Genomic DNA, 20,182 nt, shown 5'->3' on the forward strand with positions numbered 1-20,182 from the left:
CCTTTCTGCAAACGCCAGTCCTGGACCAGCACAGCCAGCTGCTTCTTCCAGGAAACCCCCAGCGTTTCTGACACAAACCACCACACACACTGCCATCGTCTGCAGCCCTCACTTCCTCCTTGATGTTTTACTGGCATCCTCACCCCCTGCTAATGAAGCTCGTAACCGAATCTCCCAAACCTGATTCTAGCCACTCCTCAGGCCTTATCTGCCTCTATGTCCCCTAGGGAACCCCTTCTTTGTCCATCGAAGCTATGTTCCCCTCTCCGTCCTTGTGCTCAAGGCTTCGGTCTGCACTTTTTGACTGTGTAATGAGGGTGCCTGGATATCGCTCCACCTCGGCCCAACTGTGAAATGAAATATCCAGTAGACATGTGAGAATTGCCCTGCAGTTTTGAGCGGCTCCTCTCGTTGCAGTACATATCAGCGTGCACACAGCACGAGCTTCGGGGGGGAATCTTTTTCTGGGCACTTTTTGACACCCTCGCCCTACCGTGACTGCAGGCCTGTTGTCTGGGTCTTAGGTGCTGTAGGATGCACTCTCACTCGAAGGGCCCTTTGCACCAGGCTTGGAGATCAGGGTTATGCTCTGGCTCTGTCCAGGACCCAAGCCCTCTCTCTGCAGGGCTGAACCTCACCGAGAAAATCAAGAAGATCAAGGTCGTCTTCACTCCCACCATCTGCAAGCAGACCTGTGCCCGCGGGCGCTGTGCCAACAGCTGTGAGAAGGGCGACACCACCACCCTGTACAGCCAGGGTGGCCATGGGCATGACCCCAAGTCTGGCTTCCGTATCTGTGAGTCCCCTTCCCACAGATGGTCTTGGCGTGGTGGGGGTGGGGGGGCGGGGCTGCCTCTTGGGGACTCCTTGGTGTGGAACCTCTTGTCCTGTAGCTCTGTTGGTTGTTATCACGGCAGTGGGTGAATGTTATCCCAGCTCTGTCCCAGCCTGGCTGTGTGACTCCAGGCCAAGTCACACAACCTCTCTGAGTCCAAATTGCTTTGATAGGGAAGAACCAAGCCCCTGCCTGTGCTCTAGGTTACTTTAACCGGCAGGAGAGACACGAGGAGGCTTCTCTGAAAGACTAGTTATTAGTTGTTTACTTTTACTCCAGGGCTTCAAGGAAAGGCCCCACATTTCAAGGGGTTCTACACCCTCCAAGCCCCCACCTCCCTGCTTACTTGTCACCAACTGGAGGTCAGCTGTCAATCACCTGGAGTGTCGTTGTAGATTTCTGCCAGATCCCCTGCCTGAATGGAGGACGCTGCATTGGCCGGGACGAGTGCTGGTGTCCAGCCAACTCCACGGGGAAGTTCTGCCATCTGCCTGCCCCACAGCCTGACAGGGAGCGTCCAGGGAGAGGCTCCCACCACAGAGCCCTGCTGGAAGGGCCCTTGAAGCAATCCACCTTCATGCTGCCCCTCTCCAACCAGCTCGGTGAGTGCCAGCAGGGTGGGGGCAGTCAGCCTGTGAGGCGCACCAGGTAGAGCGTGTGCTGTCACCGTCGCTACGCTGGGTGGGTACCAGTCTCCACGGCATCCCCTACACGTCTACCTTCCATCAAAGTTCCTCCGTGGGTGTGCCCTGCGCTGGGGAAGACAACGCAGCTTATAACCAGCCTGGGCAATAGAGGGGGAAGGGGGTCAGGGTAGAATTCTACATGTATTTCATTTCCCTGCCTTCCGTTAATAGGTGACAAATTCAAGGTACAAACATACACAGGATTCTATAGGAGTTGGGAAGGGCCCTGACCCCAGAGTGCCTATGAAGGCTGTGTGTTGGGATGACCCCCAGGAATTCACTGACCGTGGCTTGTCTGTGGTCCGATGGTACTCTGGGCTGCACACAGCCACAGCGGAGGTATCAGAAAGAACCGTGTAGCTTTCATTGCAGAGCCTTCCACGGAGGAGTTACCACTTCCTCCCTTCTGGGGCAGGGCATTGTTCCTGTTCCACAAGACAGGCAAAGAAATGGAAGGGGGCTTTTGGAGACTCACACAGTCTGGAGTGTGACTGCCCAACCTAGGGTGGTGAGCGCTCTTTATAGGGCAGAAAAATGAGGTAGTGGCCTGCTTCTTGGCTCTGACCCCAGCCCTTCTGCCTAGCCTCTGTGAACCCCTCGTTGGTGAAGGTGCATATTCAACACCCGCCCGAGGCCTCTGTGCAGATCCACCAGGTGGCACGGGTCCGGGGTGAGGTGGATCCTGTGCTGAGAGAGAACAGTGTGGAGACCAGAGCCTCTCATCGGTCCCCTGCCAGTCCAAGCCACAGCCACTGGGCCAGCAACAGCATACCCGCTCAGGCTGGAGAGGCCCCTCGGCCACCGCCCCCACTGCTATCCAGACATCAGGGACTTCTAGGCCGGTGTTACCTGAGCACTGTGAACGGACAGGTGAGGACAAAGCTTCCATCTCAGCTCTTCAGGCGTCCAGGACGGCTATGGCTCCCCAGTCTATAGTTTTCTCTTTCTTCTTCGTTCCATTTCCCATGTGGGTGAAGGCACAGCACAGAAGTACCTGAGTAGGTTGGGGATGCAGTTCAGTCAGTAGAGTGCTGGTCTCATATGCGGAAGGCCCACAGTTTGATCCCTAGCAGCACATAAACCAGGCCTAGTGGTGCATGCCTGTAATCCCAGGACTTAGGAGTCAGAGGAGGAAGTATCAAAAGCTCAAGGTAATCCTGGGCTCCATAGTGAATTCAAGGCCAGCCTAAGCTACTGAGTCTCTGTCTAAAAGGGGGAGGGTGGTCTCCTCCCTGAGCCACCACGGAAGGGGGCCACAGGAGTCCCTTGTAGAGGAGCTGTCACTGGTACCTGCCGTCTAAGGCTACCTAGAGTTTGGACTCAGAAAAATACTGGCTTTCTGTGAGCTGAGGCTAGGACCCTTGGCTCACAGACGGCAGCTGTCGCAGGTGGCGTCTATGGTCTCTCTTCCAGTGTGCTAACCCTCTGGTGGAGCTGACTTCTCAGGAGGACTGCTGTGGCAGTGTGGGGACCTTCTGGGGGGTGACCTCATGTACTCCATGCCCACCCAGACCAGGTGAGTACTGGTGCCAAGGTGGAGGGCTAGGGGGAAGCGCTCTGTCCCCACACCTCAGCAAGGCCAGGCTGTTTCCAGATGTACCTCAAGGAGCCACTCAGCCCCTCTGCCCAGCAGCTGGGTCTGTGCTCAACCGGACAGTCTCTGTGGGGATCCCACTTTTACAGTAGGTTATATAGGGATCCAGACAGTGATGGGCCCCTCCACCCTGTCACATATACCCACACCTAGGCCCCAGGAACCTAGAATGTCTCCCTCCTTTCTCTGAGGGCCTTAGGCCTCCTCCGCCCTTCCTGGACCAAAGTTGAGTGCCTGCCTGAAAATGCCCTTGACCTTAGGGTGTGAGAGCCCCAGTTCCTTGTCCCTTTTTGGATGATTGATTAAAATTCGACACACTCATTCATTCATTTGTTCATTCAGCAGATATGGGCTGGATGCCTGTTTGTTTGTTTGTTTGTTACGACAGGGTTTCTCTGTGTAGCCCTGGCTGTCCTGCAACTCACTTTGTAGACCAGGCTGGCCTCGAACTCAGAGATTCACCTGCCTCTGTTTCCCCAGAGCTGGGATTAAAGATGTGTGCCACCATGCCAGGCTTAGCTGGATATCTCTTACGTGCCAGGCACTGAGGATTCAGTCAGCAAAAAGTCACTGACACTGCTCCTAGAGGTCTTATTCTGTCGTCTGGAGGGGTGATCAGGTGCCTGTACCTAGGTATGGCTTCTGCCTACTCAACCTGTCTCCCTACCCCCACCCCAGGCCTCATTCCTGGGCCTGGGTCTGGCGTGTGTTCTTCTTACCTGTCAGCAGTCAGCTCTGTGAGCTGGTTTTGTGGGGGGCCTGGAGTACAGCCCAAAGGTGGGAGGAGCAGGGTTGTCCCCAGCTTCAGACGCAACAGTGCCACGGTGACTACATCTTCCACACTAAACGTGACTGCAGATGGTTTCACAGTACGGTGTGTTTCTGGGAAACCGCGAAGGGTGATATTCAGCTCAGACTTCAGCATTCAACACACGTCACGAGCAAGTCCCTGCCCTGTTTGCTCGTCTCTCTCTACCTTGGTCCCCTCCCTTGTGAAGTCTGGCCCTGAAGGGTAATAGTGTCAGCCTTACAGGGTTGCTTTGGTTATTACATGAGAGGGACTCCATGGTATATGTTATAGATGGCACCCCATAGCTACAATTCTGTAACTGCAGACTCAACCAATTTCAGGTCGTCAAAAATATTTGAAAGACAGGGCGGTGAGATGGCTTAGCAGGTAAAGGCACCTGCCACTAAGTCTGACAACTTGTATTCAATCCTTCACGGTGGAGTCCACATGGTGGAAGAGCCGACTTCACCCATTGTCCTGTGACCTCCACACGCCCAGTGTGATGTTCACACACTCACGTGTATACACATGCCCATACGCAAAAATAAATAAAAATGTAATGAATTTAAAAAAATATTTAAAGGACCATCCAAGTTCCGAGAAGTAAAACTTGAATTTGCCTCTCGCGGAGTCCGATGCTGAACCCACACGAAGTGAAGCGCTTGCTATGTGATCATGTACTTTCGTAGCCTCCCCCGACTCTGTAATCCTGTGTCTATAGCAGTCACGTGAGCTCCATTCTCCTCACACCTCATTTGCTGTATAGTCGGGTCTCTACTGAACACACAAGACTTTTTCTTGTCATAGTCCCAAAAACTACACAGTGCTAATTTGCACATAATTTACATTGCATAAAATATTATAATCACTCTAGAAGTGGCTTAAAGTTATGTGAGAGGATTCCCATAGGTTCTATACTAGGGCTTTTATTGTTGTTGTTGTTGTTTTGTTTTTTGAGACAGGGTTTCTCTGTAGTTTTGGACCCTGTCCTGGAACTAGCTCTTGTAGACCAGGATGGCCTCGAACTCACGGAGATCCGACTGCTTCTGCCTCCTGAGTGCTGGGGTTAAAGCCGTGTGCCAGCTCAGCCTGCCTCTTCTCTTCAATGTCATATCTACCGGTCATGGGATTTAAGCAGGAGCAGAGGGCAGGATGCAGAGATGCAGGCTGTAGGGATTGCTGTCAGCAGTGAGAAATCCTTGGCCTGCTCCTCTTAGTAGGGGCTAGAGTGCACAGTGACCGTAATACCAGTTCTGAAAGACATCCTCACTTGGAAGGTGGGAATGAGTGAGAAAGCCAACGTTTGTGCTTCGGGGGCTGTTTGCCTACCTGTCTGCCCCACTCAAGGTCTGGGCTGTATGCCAGACTTGTGAGTTTAGCCCACTGGTTGACCGAGGACCCTGATCCTAGCGGAGCTGGCCATCTTTGACCAGTCAGAGCCTGGACTTCAGCCCCTGTGGAGATGGGAGAAGATCTCTGGAGCAGCTACACTACATGTATGTGGCGGTGCAAAGCTCAGGCCGAACCTCCATATGCACACTTAAAGCTCAGCTCTTTCCCTCCATCCCTCAGGTGGTGCCCCAACCTTCTCCCACCCTCCCCAGTGTTTGGCACAGCTCAGCAAGCTGGGCAGCAGGGTGCAGACCCTGGAATGGCAAGCATTCCAGCATACTGAGCAAGAAATAACAAAGACCAGGGCAACGTAAACATTTCCAACACATGAAACTGCAGCAGCGCCCTGCTTGGGGAAGGGGCAGAACATTAAGGAACCTTCTTCGTGCTGACATTTTGCCAAGACATCTAGCGCCACACCTTGCCCCCAGGGCTGGCAGGGCTGTCCCTTTGAGTGGCACAACAAGCAAGCTACTGCGCAAGCACCGGAGAACAAAAGAAGCTGCTGAAGGAGTTTGGGGCAATGCTTGGCCAGAAAAGCAGAGCTTCTGGATTCGAGAACATTCTCATCCTTCGCAGCTTTACTTTTATTTCTCCTCTGATAAAATGGGACTTTGTCTCTGAGGGGAAACTTTGTCTTCCCCAGCAGAGTCAAGTCATGATGGCAGCAACAGAATGGGAAGCCTGGACCCACATGACTCCGTGACTTTCCCCAGGTCATACCGGTCTTCAAGGCTCCACGCCCAACTGCGGAAGATAGCCACTGAGGAATGCTACTATTTCTTTTTCTTTAAGATTGATTTTTTTTATTATGTATACAGTGTTCTGTCTTCACATATGCCAGCAGGCCAGAAAGGGGCACCAGATCTCATTATAGATGGTAGAGAGCCACCATGTGGTTGCTGGGAATTGAACTCAGGAATTGAACTCTGGAAGAGAAGCCAGTGCTCTTAACCACTGAGCCATCTCTCCAGCCTCCAATGCTACTATTTCTAACATACAAAAGGACTGCCTTGAAGTCACAATTCCAACAGCACAGACAATTCCCTTTTCTTCCCAAGGAATTTCAGAGCCCTATTCCTCAGGGAGATGGCTCCAGGAGTCAGCCTAGACCCACTGTGAGCCCCTACTTTCGCCTCCTTCTGAGTGACTGATACAGCATGTCCCCCTGTGACCTCTGGGATTTAGCTCCAATCCTGCCTTTCTGACCCCTTGGGAGTTAGTTCAAGGTCCCAGCCCAGAGTCTCTTCGGTGTCCTGCCAAAGTCTGGGAACACACCGCTCTCAAGAGGCACTTTGATTGAGGCCATATTTTTGACTTTCCATATAAGACAGACATCTGGGTTAACTGGAAAGTTGGCAGCTGCCTCATCAGGCTTGGCACTGGCTATGTCAACCCCAAGGCCCCTTTGCTGGAACAGGCAGGGCTGGCACCACTTGCAGTGGTGGGCTCCAGCTGTTTGCCACGAAAATGTCTTTCCATCTGCCTGGCCTGGGATGCATTTACCTCAGAACCCAGGCCCCCTCTCTGGTTCTCAGGGGACCAAGGACTCTGTCCCTCTGTCCTCCCGGAAAGACAGCATCTTGTGAACATTAATGTCGGCCACTTGCTGAACTGCCATCTTACCTGATTGTCTCATTTAATTGGCACAAGCACAAGCTGGGGATCTTGAAGCCCATGTAACAGATGGGGAAATGCAGCCCCGAGAAGGCTGAAGAACTCATCTACGATTGCAGAGAGTGAGGGCGCTTAAAGCACCGTGTGTCTGGTCCTTCTCATCCTGAGAAGACCTGGACCTGCTTGCGAGAAACACAACCTAAGGGACTAGACTGGGAAGGAGCATGCGCGTCAGCCTCGTAGTCCATGAGTGACTTGTGCGTGAAGGATCTTGCCCATCAAAATTGGCAGGCAGGCCAGTTGGCAGTGTGTAACCCAGGCCTAAGTGTTAATAGAGGTATGCTCAAATAATTGCTCTAGACAGAAGGAGGGAGGCTGTTTCTGAGGGGTTCCAAGGAGAAAAAAGTAAAAGGGTAGCTGTTTCTGGAAAGCAGAGCTCAGCTGGAAACTGAGAAAAGTGCATCTTACTAGAAACTGCAAATGCCCGGCAATAAAATGCCCTGTGCCTGGAGGTACCAAGATCCTTCCTGCAAGTGGTCCACCTATCGAGAACAGGTGTTTCAGAGGGGGAAGTAGCTTGCCTTGAGAGGACGAGGGTCTACGTGAGTGGCTGAAGGTTCATCGCCAACTAACTGAACAAAAGCTCTGTCCCATAAGGAGTGTGATGGGGGTAGTTCTGTGACGTCAGTCCTGGGGAAAGTTGCGTCTGTGAGGATTTGCGGAGGTTTGGGGCAGAGAGCCTTAGGACAAGTTACAGCAGCAATGACAGTATTGTCGGCGTCACCCTTAGCAGCTGTTTGTTTAGAGCATTTGGAAGGACTTTGCATTCCAGTGAATCCATATGATGCTTGCAGGTGTCATGGAATACCGTATCCATCGTTCAGAAGGACGTGACGCCTAAGGCCATCTTTTCCTGCTTCTAGTGCTTTGTAATTCACTGTCTGTACGTGAATTTCTGGAGATCTGGCTTAGGTATTTAAAAGTTGGAGACCTCAGCTTGGAGAATAGCTGTAATGGGGTAGGGTTTTTCTATTCTCTGGGACCTAGGTTGAGACACTAGTCCCCTGTCCTAGAGAAATGGGATGTAAATTCCAGTCATGCTGAGGAATTATTATCTCTGGTTGGGTAGTGTTCTGAGAGCTTCTTCCAAAGGATTGGAAGCCGCCTGGGCATTGTGTCCCAGGCTTAGCTAGCTCCCGCCCTGCTTTGCAGGGAAGGGAATGTGATATGTGGCGTCTCTGACCTACTGTAGGAAGGGCTGTACCATGGGTGACTAGGTAGACTGGATAGTACTCTCCTCCTTGCTATTTGTAGTGGTGATGACCCTCGGGCCTCTCCGAGGAAACAGATGGGGACCATCTTTGAGGGAAATGTCTATTCTCATTGAGGGGGCCATGGCAATGGACCAAAGAGAAAGTCCGCATCGTGGACAGTGTGATCATTACTAGGATGTAGTGGCTGCTGTGTTCAGGGACTCACAGGCTTAGAGTTTGCTTTAATTCCACAAGAAAGAGCTTGGTATCTTCCATATCAGCCGCTTCCTGTTGCTGTAATAAAACACCGTGATCAAGAGCAGCTTAAGGGGAAAGGAAGGAAGAAGAGAAGGGAGGGAGAGAAGTTGGGAAGGATGGAGGGAGGGAAAGAGGGAAGGAGGAAAGAAAGAAGGGCATGGCAGGGGAAGGAAGGGGGAACTAACTCCTGGGATTGAGCCAACTTTGAATATCTTTCCAACAGTCATTGTTTCAGCAAAGCGAGTCTCCGCGGCATCCCTACAAACTAATTCCCACCCCCTCTTCTACAGCTGAGCTACAGGCCAAAAGAGAGGAGGAACAGTGCTCCGAATCGGAGCCGATCCAGGAACTCATTGTGTGTCTGGCTCTCACACCATTTCTCCCAGAGGAGTGGAGTTGCCCTCCAGCATACCCAGGTGCCTGAGATGTGCAAACCCCGGGCAAGCCTCCAGCCAGCTCAGAAGCCCAAGGTTGGCCTTCCAGGCCAAATATGAGTCTGTTCTTTGGGGGAAGCGATGCGCCAGACACCCTCCATAGTTCCCTGCTGTGGGCACCTGGCATCACAGGCCAACACTGGCATAGTGTAGATAGCCCTGTGGCCAGACATGTCTTCACTGTCTCCTCCCAGCTCTGCTGGGGAATCAGGGCCAAAAGTGTCTCTGCAATTAGTTTGTCTTTGTGGAGGACTCCTTGGGGGGTCCCAGGAGCTGAGGGATGGAATGAGTAGGGTAAGACAGACTACAGTCGTGGGTGCTCTGTTCTTCTGCCCCATCTGTGAGTAGCAGGAAGAGCGGGGGATGGGGAAATGCAAGGGCAGTGACCAGAAATGCCCAGAGCCGCGTGGCCGTTTTCTTTATCTGAGCAGTTACCCATATCTGCCCTACATGGGTCAGATGTTTAGAGTTCAGGTTGATCCTGACTGGGCCCTTCAGAGAGACTTCGGTTTTGTCAGGTGTTAGAATACCGACTGTGAGAACACTGAAGGCCCCGTGTCCTTGGCATGTTCACCCGAGTCACATCGTAGCCACCTTCTGTGTTTACTTATTTTATACATCTGTGTGTTTTATCTGCTTGTATGTCTGTGCATGTCTGTGCACCGCCTACATGCAGTAAGTACCTAGGGAGGCCAGAAGGAGGTGTTGAATCCCTAGGGCTAGAGTTACAAATGGTTGTAAGGCCTCCCTGTCAGTGCTGGAAATCAGAGCTGGGTCTTCTCCAAGAGCAGCAGATGCTTTTAACCTCTGAGCCACCTCTCCGGCCACCTTCTCTTTCTAGATCTCCTAATCACAAAGCCTCTTCTCCTCTGACCTGGGGCGGTTTTTCACATTTCCCTCCTCTCCTCGCAGCCTCCTCCTCTCCTTCCTTTCCTCTTCTTTCTCTCTCTGTCTCTCTGTGTGTCTCTGTGTCTCTGTCTCTGTCTCCCTCTGGCTTTTGTGGCAGAAGTCTGCTTTCAACCCTGACTCAGCTCTTGCCAGTCTTCTTACCTCCCTGAGCTGTGCTTTCCTGCTCTGAAAAGTGGGGGTAAAACCCCTTCCTGACTGTTGAGATAGACAGAGAGGACGGCATGGCCCAGTGTCCTCGCTGCTCAGCCATCACGCAAACGCTAACTTGGCGTTACTCCTCAGCCCTGGCAGCCACTCTGAATTATTCTTTCCCAGCTCCTGCTCTTCGCAATGTCTGTTGCTGGCATCCAATCTGCCAGTCTTCTGACTTCTCCTGACAATGTCCTTTCATTTGCCTCTCCCTTCTGTCCTCAGCACATACCATCAGGCCCAGGCTTCAGTCCCATTGTTCTGTCTCACTCTGTGTGTCAGAATCCACGCTTAGTCAGAGTGGTGTCCTAGTCCAGAGTTTCAGCCTTATGCGAAACTTCAGAGAAGATGGGTCAAGTCAATGAAATATTAGAACCTCAACTTATATTTTTTTTAGTAGTAAAGAAAGCATTAAACTTTCCTGGTTAGTGTATATCCGCACTTGATCTGTCCACATGTCACACTGACATGTGTCTTGCTTGGCACGCAACATGTCCTGGGGTGGGGTTTCCAGGCAACTGGTACTTAATGTGTCTGAGTTTGTCATGTTACAATTACTGTGGTTCCGATTGCTCTGCTTCCTGGACTTGCATATTGCCTGGCATTAACTTCATCAGTCTTGCCTGGAAGTATGTCTGTATGCAGGAGTCAGATCCCCTGGAACTGGAGTTTAAGACAGCTGTGAGCCATCATGTGGGGTGCTGGGAATTGAACCCAGGTCCTCTGGAAGGGCAGTCAGTGCTTTTAACCTCTGGGCCATCTCTCCAGCCCCCTAAATCGGTCTTGACAGAGCAGAGGAATGATTCTAGAAAACGCCTGCTAAGAACCTGTGGTCCCAAGAAACTACTAGTGACACAATCACATGCAGTCCTGAGAAGCACAGCTGACACTCTGTGTAATGACATGTTATCAGTCAGAGCACAGGGTGAGAGTCATGGCCTATCATATATGATGTCATGAATAGCGAAAGCTAACTGGCTAAGAAGACTATGTAAGATGTAAAACTGTTTCGGCTCCCATTGATAACAAACCTCACCCTAAGTACCGTGAGAAGTGGCTAATAAGTAAAAGCTGTTCACTCGGAAAAACATTTTCCGGCCAGGCACGCACGGTAGCACACACGCAGATTCCTAGAGCTGGGAGACTGAAGCATGTGGGGACAGAGAGTTTGAATCTGCACTACACGATGACACCCTGTCTTAAAAAAAATCAAAGGAACGGGGCAAGAGGAGTTGGGACTTTAGTGGTAAGTACAAGGCCCTAAGTTCTGTCTCCTCAAACTTGGCTGTACAATTGAATGAAAGTGTCAATCCTGCTTCTTCTTCTTCTTGAGAGAGGATCTTGCTGTGTAGACTGGAGTGGCCTTGAACTCACAGAGATCTGCCTGCCTCTGCCTCCTAATTACGGTGTGAACCACCATGCCCAGCAAAACTGCATTATTTTTAAAAATTATGTTTAGTTACGCCTTTGTGTGTCTATGTGCTGGTATATGCACCCGAGTGGATTGGAGAGGCGGTAGAGGGTGCTGGATGCCCTGGAGCCAGAGAATCAGTTCTCTGCTTCATGTGGCTCCTCAGGACTGAACTCAGGTTACAGGTTGTGTGGCAAGTGTGTTGAGCCACTGAGCCATCTCCTTGTCTCTCTTCTTAGCTCAGGAATTATGAGCTCAAGTTCTCCCTCCCTCCACCTCTCTCTCTCATCAGTGCTGGGGATCAAACCCAAGAGGTGGCCACACTCACTGGGCTGTCACTTTAAAACAATGTTTTTCCTTTTGTTATTTAGTATCAAGAGGGGCTTTTTGTCTCTGTGATGTAAGAGGGATGTTGTGAAATCAAAGCAGGATGTGTGTTAGCATCAAAATACTGATACCATTTCCTTGTTGGCCAATCTGCATTCAGATGCCTCCTGTGTATCTATAATGGTTTCCAAATAAAAAGTTAATAACACAAAAAAGCATGTTTGACCATACCTTATATTGCAAAATGTGAATGTGGTAGAGTGTATTCTGCATATAATATTGTAGCTATATATGTGGTATAAACTCGGACAAGATTTTTTTTAGTATTTAAAAAAACAAATTATTTTTTTGTTATGTGAGATGGGGTCTTGTGCTCTGTCTCAGGCTGGCTTAGAACTTGAACTTCAGTCTCCTGGGTGTTGGGATTATGGGTATAAAGCATCCCTTCAGTTTCTAAAAATATTTTCTTACTGAAATATATATGTATATACTGTATACAATATGATATTTTGAAATGAGAATACATTGTACATTAGATAGCCTCAAAAAAATAAGGTGGAAAGCAATCAAAGAAGACAGTCAACATTGACTTCCGTCCTGTGCATGTGCCTACACGGACATTCACCGCCATGCATCACACCCACATGAACATGTACATATGCCCCACATACATATGCACAGACACAAAATATGTGCATTGCTTTGCATTGATATATGTGCTAATAGACTCAATTGTTTTTTTGTTTATTTGGGGGAAGGGTGAGACTGCTTAAAATCTCCTAGTGATCCTCAAGTGTGTAAATACCTTGTTATTAGTTAGACAGTATTTCTCCCTTCTGAAATCATAACTCTAATTCCTTTATTTGTTTGTTTTGTATGCATTCATACTCATGCATGATGTGTCTGTGTGGTGTGTTCCTGCCACGGCATGCAGATGTGGAAGTCAGAGGGCCACTGTGGGAGTTGCTTCTCTTGGGCCAACCTGTGGGTTCCGGGACTTGAACTCAGGTTGTCAGACTTGGCAGCGAGCACTTTTACCTGCTGAATCATCTTACCTGTCTTGAAATTCACACCCTTAGACTCCCAGCTCCCAAACCACTTCCGTGGTTTTCCCCCACTGCCCCCCAGCTCCCAATACCTGTCATTTCCCTCTTTGAGTCTGTAGGTTTGTGTTTTTCAGATTCCACATTAATAATGTAATCAGGCTGGGTTTGTCTTTGTGTGCCTGGTACATTTCACTCAATATTGTCTTCAAAAAAAAAAAAAATCAAGATGGGCCAGGAGGATCTTGGTGAAAACAAAGTGGAACAGCTGCCCAGGGAGATGCTTGGAGAGACCCTGGATCATCCAGACTGTGACCACTGGGTAGACGAGTTCCAAGGCCCTCCCATGAGACCTGTCTATCTTCATTCCTCAGCCTCCCCAGTGATAGAAAATGGTCAGCTGGAGTGTCCCCAGGGGTACAAGAGACTGAACCTCAGCCACTGCCAAGGTAAGATGACCCCAGAGCTGGGTGAGGTGGGAGGGTGGGGGTGCGATTCTGCCTGCTAATGGTGGGGCGATATGCACCCCAGGAAGGATGAGAACCTGTCACTACCTAGGAAGCCTCTACTGGTCAGGGAACTGTGGAAGCAACTGGTCCTGGGGATCTCAGACCATTAGGTCTTACTTGAGGGTGCTGAGAGATCCAGGGTGCTGGGGTCACCCATCCTTACCCACTTCTGTTTGACCCCTAGCCGGAAACCCTACACATACCCTCTCAGTTTCCCAGGACATTTCCACCACCAGGAAACCACAATGAATTGGTGGGACCTCTGTAGGCTCCTCCCGTCAGAGCACAGCTAGGTGGTTGGGCCTCCTTCCCAGCTGCCTCAGCCTATAGCCAGGGACTGGGGTGGTAGGGAGGCACAGGCGGCAGGGCTAGGTGGACCATGAAGCCTATTCCTGCCCCCATCTTGATGGCCTCACGGATGTATCTATGGGCCAACTGAGGCAGGGATGGTCTGCATTAGAGCCCACAGAGGGACCAGAGACTGGGATAGAGGGAGGCCCTGAGTGAAGACTCTGTTGATTTTGGAGCTGTATTGACCACTGACCTCCTGTGGTGAGTGTCTCTAGGACTGGCAGGGTCAGTGGGAATTGGGGCCACTTCCCTTCAGAGGACTTCCAGCGATAGGGCTTGAGGTAAAACAAACAGCTTGGTTTGGAGGTAATATTGTTGCGAATGCCCCTAAGGCCCCTCTCAGAAGTTTTCTCCCCGAGAGAGGGACCTGCAGAAGCCTTAGTGGCTGTCCACCTGTGGGGTACCAGGCCACAGAAGGGAATTTTGACTCAAGGATGAGAAAAGGTGCTTGGTCCAACCCAAGTGCAGACTGCTAGCCCTGCCTAACCCAGGATTAAAACCGAGGGTACAGTGGACCCAGAGTCTTTGTGGGCGTGAGGAGAATTATTTTCGCCTTTTATTCTTAGAATTTCAGTGAGTTCCCTCCCTGCCTGTCGTTTGCAAAGCTTCTGGGAAGGTTCCCAAGCTCCAGTCCCAGAGTGCCCTGCCCCTACTTCTTCACCCCCGTGCACCATCTCTCTGTCTCTGAAGTAATGGAGAACAAGAGGATGGGGCCAGGGTAGGTGCCACATCCAGTCTGTGCCAGTTGCTAGGTACACAGCGATGGGGAAGACCCACTCCATGACCAGGAGAACGCAGACGCCTGGTTAAACACACCTAGTTAAACACACCTAGTTAAACACGCCTAGTTAAACACACCTAGTTAAACACGCCTAGCTAAGTACAACCAGAGCAGGTTTTTGATGGATCGCATGGGATCCCCTGGTAGAACCCAATCCAGGCTGGGAAAACCAAGGAAGGCTTCCTGGAAGAGGTAATACTAGGCCAGTGAACATAAATCTCCCAGCTGCAGATCCCGTAAGCAGAAAGAGAAGCCAAGGGATAGTTTGGGCTGGCTGAAGCATCTGAGGGACACTGGGCAAACAGCCTATTATGCACACAGGAGGTGACAGTGTCTCTTGAGAATGACCTGCTCACCACGGGCTTTGGGAGGGCCTTGGATACTCCCTGAAGGAGGAGGAGCCCTGAAGCTTTTGAAGCACAGGGAGGCAAATCAGGCTTGCATTTAGATGTGACTGGTCCCAGTCTGAAGGGATATGGGTCAGCTTCCTTCCCAGCTCTCAGGGTCATCACTTAGTGCCACTGCTGCCGTGGGGCATCCTATGAAGGATGTTCTCTCGGTGGCCATCTTTTGCAGCCTCATCTGTGCCAATTTCCTCAAGGCCTGAGGTTGAGCAGGTAGTTCTGACGGTACTGAGCTACCTAAATTACATCCTGCTCCGGAAGCTCTTCACAGGTGCTTCCCATTCAGCATCAAGTGGCAATTACGGTCACCAACAGAGGAACCGTCACCAAGATGCCCCCAATTTGGAGCTCAGACTATGAGGGTCTGAGTTCCCATTTTACAGCAACAGAAGTTTAGACACCAGGACTAAGCTATTGTCCTTTCTTACCTGAGGGTGAATAAGAGCCTCTGATGGGCTCGGGGTTCATGTAGCCTTTTTGGGGCAGGGGTTACCAGACAAATACTTTCCTACCCTCCTGCTGACCCCTGCCCCTTCTTCACCAGCCCCTCAGCACTGTCCCCCACAGCCTCCTGCTTCCAGCTTCTTAGAGACCTACGCTGCAGAACTGCTCAGGAGCTCTTGAAGAGAGCTAACTAGAAGGGGCTTGTTTGCCCGTCAGGCACCCTCCAGTCCAGACAGTATTGTCTACCTGTTTCCTCAATCCCCGTGCCACTTGCCAGAGTCACCAAGAGTTGAGTCACTCTGGGCAAGTTAGTCCTGGAGCTTTTCTTCACCTATAAAACAAGGACATAAGAACCAGACAAAATGGTCTATAAGGTTAAATGGAGGTGTCATATTCAAAGATCAAAAGAGTCTGAAGCGTACATAGTCATTCCACAAATGTTAGCTTTCCAACTAAGGTGGCTACTGTGTACCAGTTAGTGAAGCAGTTTACAATTTTCCTATTGAATTATTCTATCAGCGTGGTCGGGTGGTTACTATTAGGATTTATGTTTGGCAAGTGAGAAGACCAAGGCCCACAGAGAGATCCCACCCTGTCTGTGGGGATGGCAGCTCCCTCCCAGCCCCCTGGCTTCGGCTGAATGGGTATTCCGGCATTCCTCCACCCCTGCAGATATCAATGAGTGCCTGACCTTGGGGCTGTGCAAGGACTCGGAATGCGTGAACACCAGGGGCAGCTACCTGTGCACCTGCAGGCCTGGCCTCATGTTGGACCCATCGAGGAGCCGCTGTGTATGTGAGTGATGGTGGGGCCGAGGGCGAGAGATGCCCTCCAGGGGAACAGTCCAGACCAAGACCTCATGGCCTCGTGCCCAGAGCTCATATGGGGCTTTTCTTGGGAAGGAAGGCCTGAGCAGAGCACAATAAAAACCGCCCCTAAAGGCCACCTCTAGCTCACAGGGCTCTCTGGCTGGCAGCAAAGTGCCCGCTATGGGGTCTGGGAAGGCCATGGGAGAAACAAAACTCTGCTGCCACCCAGAGGTAGTGGCCTGTAGAAAGGATGGCTGGACCTGACATCTCTAGGGACAGGAGACAGTGAGAGTCCAGAGAGGAAGAGAACCAGGATGGGAGAACTGGTCAGTCAGCTTGTGGTGCAATAATAGCTAATCAAGGCCCCAAGGACCTTATAGTCTTTCCTTTTCCAGGTCCCTTAAAGTTTTATCAAGCTGGGCATGGTGGTGCACGCCTTAACCCCAGAATTCTGGAGGCAGAGGTCAACCTGGTCTATGAAGTGATATCCAGGCTAGCCAAGGTCCCATAGCAAAACCCTGTCTCAAAACAACACCAACAACAAGCAAAACAAAACAAAACAAAGCTTTCTTTATCAGGTGCTTAGCACTCAACATGTCTGAATGCCAGGAAGACACCCCAATACAACAATATGGAGAAGCAGGGGCCCCGCTGTCTTTGTTTTCTCTCCCTCCCCAAGGCTCCTCCCGCCAGCTTCCTCCAAGGATTCACTATGTTCCCCTACCCCCATTGGAGAAGGCAAGCTGGTGACTTCCTGCCACCTGACTAGGGCATAAAGCCATCTCTGGAGGCTGATCCGGCTTCCTTATATCCCTTGGGATGCAAAGGGATGAATATGCGTGTCCCCACAGTAACCCAAGGGAAGCGACCACCGAAGGCAGAGATTGCCCCTGAGGATGTAGGGCTCAGGAGCTGATGGATATGCATGTGGTATCTGAGCTTTGTGAGGGTGCGCATGTGTGCCTTGCTGTGTTTCATCTCTGTGACCCTGTGAAGAAGGCTTCTTCAGTCAGGAGTCACAGAAACCCAACTCCCACCGCTTTAAGCACAAGTAGGAAGTGAGAGGGGGTAAATGTGACCTTGTTGGTTGGATTCAGCTCTCCACAATGCCCAGGAGTTTTGTCTTGCTGTTTCCCAGCTTGGTTTCCCAGCTCCTTCAGAGGTGGCCTCTGTAACTGGAGGTTTGCCCACTGGTTCCCAAATAACCATTTTGAGGCTTAATAGTAATTACATACTGCTTGACCTATTAGCTTAGGCTTATTATTATCTAGCTCTTACAACTTAAATTAACCCATTTCTATTATTCTGTATTTCACCATGAGTCTCATGGCTTGTTACCTAACATCTTGCTTCTCAGGCAACGGCTGGCCTTTCCCCTACTCTGTCCTTTTTCTCCCTGTATCTCTGTTTGGATTTCCTGCCTGGCTCTATTCTACCTGGGTATTGGCCAAGTCAGCTTCTTTACTAACCAATGGTAATAAAAAATATTCACAGGACAGGCAGTGGTGGTGCATGCCTTTAATCCCAGCACTCGGGAGGCAGATGCAGGCTGATCTCTGTGAGTTCAAGGCCAGCCTGGTCTACAGAACTAGTACCAGGGCAGGCTCCAAAGCTACACAGACAAACCCTGTCTCAAAAAAACAAAATGAAAAAAGAAAAAGATGTATTCACAGCATACAGAAAGACATCCCACATTAGCTTCCACATACCCTAGGCTCTCAGTCTGGACATGGTCACCTGTTTTCTAATAATCCAAGAAAAGTCGCCAAGCTGAGCAGTAGGGGGCTTACTTTCTCAAGTGCCTCTCCCTGTCCCAATCACTGTGACCAGCGATATGAACTTCAGTCTTACAATCAGGAAGTGGCCCAAAGGGGTGGGCCACAACTCTGAGGCATTGGCATACATGCCAGATCAGCCCGAGTGCCCGCAGCCCTTGGCATCATTACTCCACACATAAAGAAGCTGCGGCCCAGGGCGTTGTGTGTAGCCCAGCAGGTAGCAGTTATTCGAACTGACCAGGGCTCCTCAGAATCTTTAATTCTCAACTGTGGCTGTTGCTCTTGTCACCTCTCTGTCCTCTGACAGTCTGGTCTGTCCTCTAAAGAGTTAAGTCTCTTTCCAACCTGTTGGTCATACATTTTCCTACTGAGAGAATAAGCAAGAGACTCTTTTTTGATATTCACTTGCTTTTAGCTCCAAAGGATTTATGGTTTCAGTGGTTTTTTAAATTATTTTTGTCTTGTGTTTATGTGTGCATGTGTAGGGCTTAGCTGTGCTCGGCAAGGGCTCCACCACTGAGCTACACACCTGGATTCAGTCCTGGTTGTTTAGTTAAGTGAGCCATCCATGATCGATTCAACATATACCCCAGACACGTGGATGGCCCTGAGTGACAAGGATGACCCAGACAAGATCCCTGTCCTCTAAGCTCTCTGACAATCCTCCAGTTCTCATCTCATCTTCCCAGAGAGGTTTTCTGTGGCCCTCAGGGCACACTGCTCCCTGCTCATCCTGAAGTGCACATGGAGCCTTTAGGAAACACTCAAGGGCAACAGGTGGAGGCAACACCTGTATTCCCAGGTCCTGCCCTCACATGAGGGTGGCAGGGCCTCATCAGGTGGACACTGTGAGGAAATGCGGGGGCATTCCTCCCAAAGCTCTCATGAGCATCCGAACTTCCAGAATGGTACATGAGCCGGGCTAGTCTCGGTGCCAATGACTGACCCCATCTCTGTCCGCTGCCTTCCATGCTTTCTCCTCCCACGGGCTCCCTGCCCGGTCCCACATGCTCTGTCTGTTGCAGCGGACAAGGCTGTCTCCATGCAACAGGGACTATGCTACCGGTCGCTGGGAGCTGGCACCTGCACCCTGCCTTTGATACACCGGATCACCAAGCAGATCTGCTGCTGCAGTCGCGTGGGCAAAGCCTGGGGCAGCAAGTGTGAAAAGTGCCCCTTGCCTGGCACAGGTAACCCCATCCTCACCCCAGCTCTGGCCATCAGGATACTTGCCCAAAGCCAATGGCTACTTCCCCAGCTTGGATAGACAACCCCCCCCTCCCCGCCCCGCCGCCCCTCACTTCAAGCCAGAAGGCTCAGTCTACACTTCCATGTTCCAGACCTGGGACTCCGCTTGCAGCCACAATCGTCTCGTCCCCTAGAGGGAAGGAAGGTGGGGAACAAGGCAGAAGTGGCATGGCTCCTCCGTTCATCCTCTGTCATTTTTTTAGAGGCCTTCAGGGAGATCTGCCCTGCCGGCCATGGTTACACCTACTCGAGCTCAGACATCCGCCTGTCCATGAGGAAAGCGGAGGAGGAGGAACTGGCTAGCCCCTTCAGGGAACAGATCCAGAGGGTCAGTGGACCTCTGCCTGGGGCAGCCGAGAGGCAACCACTCCGGGCAGTCACCGACACCTGGATTGAGGCTGAAACCGTCCCTGACAAAGGTATCTGAGCTGGGGGAGACACCTAAGGACCCCCCCTTTTCCATAATGTTCCCTGCCCAGGTCTTAGGTTTAGGACGGTAACTGCAGCACCGTTTCCTGGGGCTCAGGACGTGTGGGCCAGGAAGAGCTTATGCTTGAGTTCTCCAGCTGGTGCTCTGGAAAACAGCCCGGTCAGGCCCAAGTCACCCAGTCTAGGAGGCCGGGAGCTCTTAGGATCAAGTAAACTAGGAGGTTGCCAGAATTACTCCAAGAATCTGGGACAGAGAAGCGAGGAAAGAACTCAGTGGCCATAGATGCGGGCAATGCATTTCCTTCCTGGAAGTCCTCCCTTAGTCCACGGCCAGAGCAGGGAGGATGGAGAGTAACTCATTTGATCAGGGCCACAGGAGAGAGATCTGTTATAGGTCTAATGAGGCTGGCTGATGGGAACTTCTGTCCCTGGATACTTGGTAGGAATGCAGGGTACTTTCTCCAGCTGACAGGTGAACTGGGCTACCTGTATGCTCTGTTAGAGCCTTGGATTTCTGGGGTGGTGGGTCCCCAAAGGGAGCTGACAGGCTGAGGTGACTAAAAAGAGTTGCATTCTGTGTGTTGCTCATCTTGCTGGGAATGCAGGGGGGAGTGTAGACAGTGAGGCAGCCAGGCTGGGAGCGAAGAGCAGAAGGTCACTGCCTCCCCTCCTGGAGCTTATGATGTCATCT

At 51.1% G+C, this 20,182-nt stretch overlaps 1 protein-coding gene across 1 annotated transcript in view; it reads left to right on the forward strand.

The window, feature by feature from the left end:
- The window catches only part of Ltbp2 (latent transforming growth factor beta binding protein 2), an 85,911-nt gene that overhangs the window by 41,717 nt on the left and 24,012 nt on the right, over positions 1-20,182 (forward strand). The window contains 8 exon segments of the mRNA XM_057782605.1: positions 626-796; positions 1,231-1,437; positions 2,105-2,391; positions 2,935-3,037; positions 13,113-13,187; positions 15,900-16,022; positions 18,840-19,004; positions 19,266-19,481. Coding sequence (XP_057638588.1) covers positions 626-796; positions 1,231-1,437; positions 2,105-2,391; positions 2,935-3,037; positions 13,113-13,187; positions 15,900-16,022; positions 18,840-19,004; positions 19,266-19,481 — 1,347 coding nt within the window.

The sequence above is a fragment of the Chionomys nivalis genome, chromosome 10, assembly GCF_950005125.1.
Source record: "Chionomys nivalis chromosome 10, mChiNiv1.1, whole genome shotgun sequence".
NCBI lineage: Eukaryota > Metazoa > Chordata > Mammalia > Rodentia > Cricetidae > Chionomys > Chionomys nivalis.